Source organism: Protobothrops mucrosquamatus, unplaced genomic scaffold (genome assembly GCF_001527695.2).
Source record: "Protobothrops mucrosquamatus isolate PMUCROS unplaced genomic scaffold, P.Mucros_1.0 scaffold665, whole genome shotgun sequence".
Taxonomy (NCBI): Eukaryota; Metazoa; Chordata; class Lepidosauria; order Squamata; family Viperidae; genus Protobothrops; species Protobothrops mucrosquamatus.
Window position 1 is genome coordinate 700,531 of NW_015386953.1, and position 5,927 is coordinate 706,457.

At 40.3% G+C, this 5,927-nt stretch overlaps 1 protein-coding gene across 1 annotated transcript in view; it reads right to left on the reverse strand.

Moving 5' to 3' along the window:
* Positions 1 to 426: 426 nt before the first annotated feature.
* Positions 427 to 5,927, reverse strand: part of SMYD2 (SET and MYND domain containing 2) — a 56,460-nt gene continuing 50,959 nt past the window's right edge. The window contains exon 12 of the mRNA XM_015818018.1: positions 427 to 865. Within this exon, the coding sequence (XP_015673504.1) occupies positions 785 to 865 (81 nt within the window). The 3' untranslated portion in view covers positions 427 to 784. The remainder of the gene's footprint in view (positions 866 to 5,927) is intronic.

Consider the following 5,927-nt stretch of genomic DNA (forward strand, 5'->3'; position numbering starts at 1 on the left):
ACCCTCCATTTTTTCCACATGAAACCAGGCATGTTAAGCTATATAGCCATTCACAATGCTTAGAAAATATATGAAGTGTTCACAATGCCTAAATGCATTATTAGCCCAAACTGGGGTAAGCATAATAAGAATATAATTAGAGACAAAATATATGCAATATCAACAATCAAATTGTATACCTAATATTGGTTTTATCTGGTGGGGGTTGTAAATATGTCTATGTTTTTAAATATGTTGTGAGCTGCCCTGAGTCCCGTTGGGAGAAGGGCGGGATATAAATCAAAATAAATAAATAAATAAATAAATAAATAAATTGTACTTTAATTTTTGAGATGCAAGGTGCGTAATTATATTTAAAAGTTACAAAAATGGTACCTAGAATGTTTGTTATAAACCTAAATCATAATAACGAGACAAACAAGCAAGTCGGGTCAAGCAGTGTTGTCCAAATTTAATTAGTTGTTTTGCATAAGATACAATACATTAAAATCAGCTGAGAAAAGAACTGGTCATTTTTGCACATGATCAATCAAAGGCATTAGCTGTGTGAAACCATGGCATTTTCTTAGGGAGAAAAAGGCATTCAGAATTAATTTATCAAGGCTCAAAATATTTCACATAGACCTCAGAGAATGGAAGAGGCAAGGCCCAAATGAACCACATGTTTGTCATTCCAATTATTTTACAGAAAAGCTTTCATTCCACGTCAATTTTCAAAGCACTCCTGAAGTTTCCATAGCAAGGCTTTTAAAGAAAGGTTGAAGGATTACATAGATTCAAAGACTCAGTGGGTCTCTAATTCCTTTTTGATCTCTATAACGTATGGATGATCTTTCCCATGCGCTATCTCCATGATAGCGATTGCCTGCAAAAGGGGGAAAATACAATTGATTCAGACAGCCTTGGTTTATGAAATATGCTCATCAGGGATTCCAAAGAGTCAGAAACCTCTGACTGGTTTTTGTCCTCTTAAATGTACCCCATTGAAAACAGCCCATTTGATTGTAAGTATCAAACCGTATTCTATACACAGAACTTTTGATCCTAAGAGATCTCTGAGCTCTTTTGAAAGGCACAGAAAAGCAAAAAGTTAAATGACATTATATCTGCTTTTCTGTTCCAAACTTAACAGAAGAGGACTTTTGCCTTGGGCTGTTTCAAGCCACATTTTTATATATATATATATATATATATATATTGTATTAAAAGATGGAGTTTGGATGCTCAAGAAGAGTAGGTGATACTCTCTCTGTAACCTAAGTAACCATATAAGTAATCTCTGCCTTAATTTGTGCTAAAACGCTTGCAATCAATTGTGTCACAATTAGGAGGGAAGTACTTGTACTTATAAATTGTGGCAATTTTCTCAGGTTTTTTTCCTAGAATGAATTAATCACTGTTAAAATATTTCAACAGACAAAGATTTAAGGTAATACTTTATTTTTATTCATTTATTCATTTTCTGTTTTATTTTTTTAAATAATTCAAGGCAATAAACATACCTAAAAGAGATTAAAAATTCACCTTGATGATTCAAGTTGTTGTGTTCAGTTAATAGGCCCATCAAAAGCAAATAGGATTAAATTGAAGTCATTATATATGGAGGCTGCCATCTACGGCTTGAGCACCATCTAGAAGCTTCAACTGGTCCAGAAGGCAGCAGTGCAGGCGGTGATGGGACTGCCTCAGTATGGCCATATAAAGCCTCAGCTTCACAACCTGCACTGGTTCCCAGTTTGCTTCCAGGTGCAATTCAAAGTGCTGGTTGCTGCCTATAAAGCCTTAAATGGCATAGGGCCTAGTTGTCTCCTGTAATATCAACCAATCTGGCAGGATTGGTGCACTCCGGATTCCCTTTGATTGAACAATGGTATCGATTGTGACTCTAGAACTCATTTTTTCTATAGCAGTGCTTTGCCCTCTGGAATGAGATTCCCCTGATAATTCAAATCACCCCCGTTTTTCTCAATATGTGGCTTCTTGCACAGGTCTTTGGCAAGTGTGATTGAAGCACCCTTTTTTTCTTTGTTTCCATCTGGGTTTGTGATTTCTGTCATCTTTATTCTTTTGCTGTTGTTATTATTTCCTTGTTTGTAAATGTTTTTAACGATTGCTAGCCTGCCTCAAGTCACTGAGAGTTGGGTGGCATATACGTTTTAATAATTATAATAATGACATTTATATTACAGATGTTTCCCTGAAGATACTTTCAATTGGAAAAGCACAACCAACTAGAATCAGATATACAAGATTTAAAAAATCGTTTGGAGATGATTTCTCATAACTAGATATAATTAATAATACAAATTATTCGGATACAAGAATAGGATACAATTGACAATTTGTCACAAAGCCCCTTTCCCAAGGTACTGAATTAATATGTGTGCTATTTAAAATCAGTATCTTATATGCAGTGATCACAGAATTAGCTAATGGCAGGAGATACAAAGAAATTGATGAAGGTGAAATGTCAAGTTAATTCTAAAGCAAATTAACAAGATTGGCCTTGAATCAATTTAGGTGGAATCACACAAAGTACCAAGAATCAGGGAATAAACATTCTCCATCCTACATGAATCATCAACTTACCATATTTTTCCGTGTATAAGATGCTATTTTTTCCTGCAAGCACCCTGTTCAAAAATCAGGTGCGTCTTATACAAGTCCAGCGTCTTATACACGAAAAAATAATGGTAACTTCCGCAGCCCAGGGCATGCCTGTGTGGGTTCTTTACATGCAGCTGCCATGCCACCTGGTGCAGGTGTCAAGCCCCTGTGGGCTTGCCACTAACGGGAAGGGGGAGGGGGTTAGATCGTCGGATGGTGGCATCCGGAGGCAGCGGATGGGACCAGCAACATGGATGGCAGTGACAGCCCTTTCCCTCCCTCGTATCTGTATGCTGGCCAGGGACCCTGTGGAACGTAGCTGCGAGGCCGTCCTGTTTGATAATAGCGGCCGGCTGAACTTCCGGATTTGCCGGCTCAGCTGTTTGGCATGGAGAAACGGTGGGGAGTTTAAAACCTGTCTTCGCTTCCCTTGCTTTGCTGTCATGCTGGTGCTCACGCCGGTTTGTTTACCAGGGTCGTAAGGCGGCTGCTGTGAACTGACTATGCATGCTCATCGTGCCGGATGCTGGTTAGGTGGGGTGGGGGTGGGGCTGGCCGGGAGGTGTCTATTTAGAGCGCTGGGAGGCGGTTGCTCCCAGCACTGACTTTGTTTGCTGTAAGCATGGAACTCACATGCCAGAGCGTCTTATATAAGGGCGCGTCTTATACACGGAAAAATATGGTATTTTAGCTGAACTGTCCTCTTGAATTAAGACTGACGTATAATTTATATAAGCTGCTTTCTGTAGTTGCTCCCATTAAGCCTAGAATACTGAGAACTTCAGGTTTCTTTTCATCTTTGCTCTCTAGTTTCTAGGGAGCTTCTATCATTCCTGCTTGGATGCTGATTCACTAGAAGGCATCCCCAGCAATTGTCCTACGGAAGCAAAATGAGTCCCCAAAATGAGAAAAAGGAAGCAAAATCTGTGTCTCCACGTCTATTGCTTACACATACACCCTCCCCACAACACATGGGTTTTTGTGAAGCCACAGAAAAAAAATATTTTGACTACCATATGCATTAACATTCAAACTATCTACTGAAATGCAATCTGCTTGGTGCCATATGTCAGCTTTGACCACAGCCAAGAACATTCCGTTTCTGAACAGCTCCTGACTATACACAAAACCATGAAAACTCAGAACAACTTTTCAGTGAGGGATCTTCTTGGAAAACCCATATGCGTGAATTAAACTCAGCTCTTTCTTTCTACTACCTGAACTGAAGATTTGGAGCAACCATGAGAAATACACTTGGACAATCTTTAGAATCATTTGTTTTTAAAATAATTATTTTGATTTGGGGGACACCTTTTATTTTACTCTTTCAACGGCAGGCAAAAGTTGAATGCATGATTCTGTATTTATGTAAAAGGGAGTAAATCCCATTAATTTTAATTTAATAATTTAATAATTTAATTTATATACCGCCCTTCTCCCGTAGGACTCAGGGNTTGTATGTCCAGTATTTATTTCAGTCTTGAACTCCCATCCTATTACCTGAGCATTCTAGCCCCATTTCTCTCTTCTGCTAGACAAACTTTTCTTGCTTTCAAACAAGTTTTAGAAAAACATTAAAATGGCAGTATGCAGTAATGTTCAGACTAGAGATTTGGAATGGGCCTATATCAGTCTAAAACAGGTAATAAGCATCATTCTGATCACTTTCACTGTCCAATTTGTAAAGCCAAAGGTAATGACCTCAGAGAGGCAGACATGTAAACAAGCTACTACAATAGGCCTGAAGTGCCTGGGATCAAGTCTTTTGGGCAAAGAGACACTTAACAATTTCCTAGATTTGGCTTGCCAGATGTCTTTTGCAGGAGTTCAGACAGGAATGATTAGAGGAGTCTGAAGGGATCAGGCAAATATACCACAAGTATGCCTCAATCGATTCAATCAGAATAGAGCTGGAAAGGGCCTTGGAGATCTTCTAGTCCAACCCCCTGCTCAAGCAGGAGAAAAAGAAAAAGAAAAAAAAGAAAAAGAAAAAGTAAAAGAAAAAAGATAAAGAAAAAGAAAAAGAAAAAGAAAAAGGAGGAGGAGGAGGAGGTGGTGGTGGTGGAGGTGGAGGAGGAGGAGGTGGCTCAGCCCTTTATCAATTATACTGTAGGGTGACTTCTCAAAGGTTGGTATTTATATCCTACCTGGTTAAACCAATAGTGCCATACAATGGGTTTTTCATTCATAATGACTTTTTGATGTCCTTGATGTTGAGACTTGATCATTCCAACTTTTACTCTAGTAAAAGAGTTGTTTGGAGACAAAACCCAGTTCATGACATCAAATGCTGTTAGAAACATACCATGCTGGTCAAAAGAAACTTTGTCTCCTATGGTATTATTAAAAGACACTTGTTTCAGAAAACGGAAGAGCTAGATGGAAGGGGAAATAAATGATTAGTAAACTGAACAAGGGACTGAATATTTGTGAAAATATCCTCAAATTCAGAAGCCTATATATACTCTTAGTACTTTTACTTGAGAAAAGATCCTTCAAATATAAGTCTCAAATCCAAACATTTCATATTAATTTAATTTAATTTAATAATTTAATTTATATACCGCCCTTCTCCCGTAGGACTCAGGGCGGTGCACAGCATATTAAAACAGATACAAACAAAATACATCAAAGAACAAAAAAAAAACAAAAAAAAACCCATAAAACCAAATTAAAAGCCAAATATTGGAAGCTGTGTGTCAATTAAAATTTTCTTAAAATCATCCCTACCTAAAATCCTCCCTAGGTCAGGCCCACTTGCTGGAAAAGCCATGTCTTGAGGGCGCGGCGGAAAGTAAGGAGATCCGGAATCATCCGGATCTCGGGGGGTAGTTTGTTCCAGAGGGTGGGGGCACCCACAGAGAAGGCCCTCCCCCTGGGGGTCGCCAGCCTACACTGCTTGGCCGACGGCACCCTGAGGAGGCCCGCTCTGTGGGAGCGTACCGGTCTATGGGAGGGAATCTGTGGCAGAAGTCGGTCTCGGAGGTAGCCAGGTCCAATGCCATGGAGTGCTTTAAAGGTGGTAACTAACCCCTTAAAGCGCACCCGGAAGACCACTGGTAACCAGTGCAGCTCGCGCAGCAGCGGTGTCACATGGGAGCGACGAGTCCCTCCCAACACTGCCCGCGCGGCCGCATTCTGGACCAGTTGAAGTCTCCGGGTGCTCCTCAGAGGGAGCCCCATGTAGAGAGCATTACAGTAGTCCAGGCGAGAGGTGACGAGAGCGTGAGTGACCGTGCGCAAGGCATCCCGGTCCAGAAAAGGTCGCAACTGGTGGATCAGGCGGACCTGATAAAACGCCCCCCTGGTCACGGCCGACA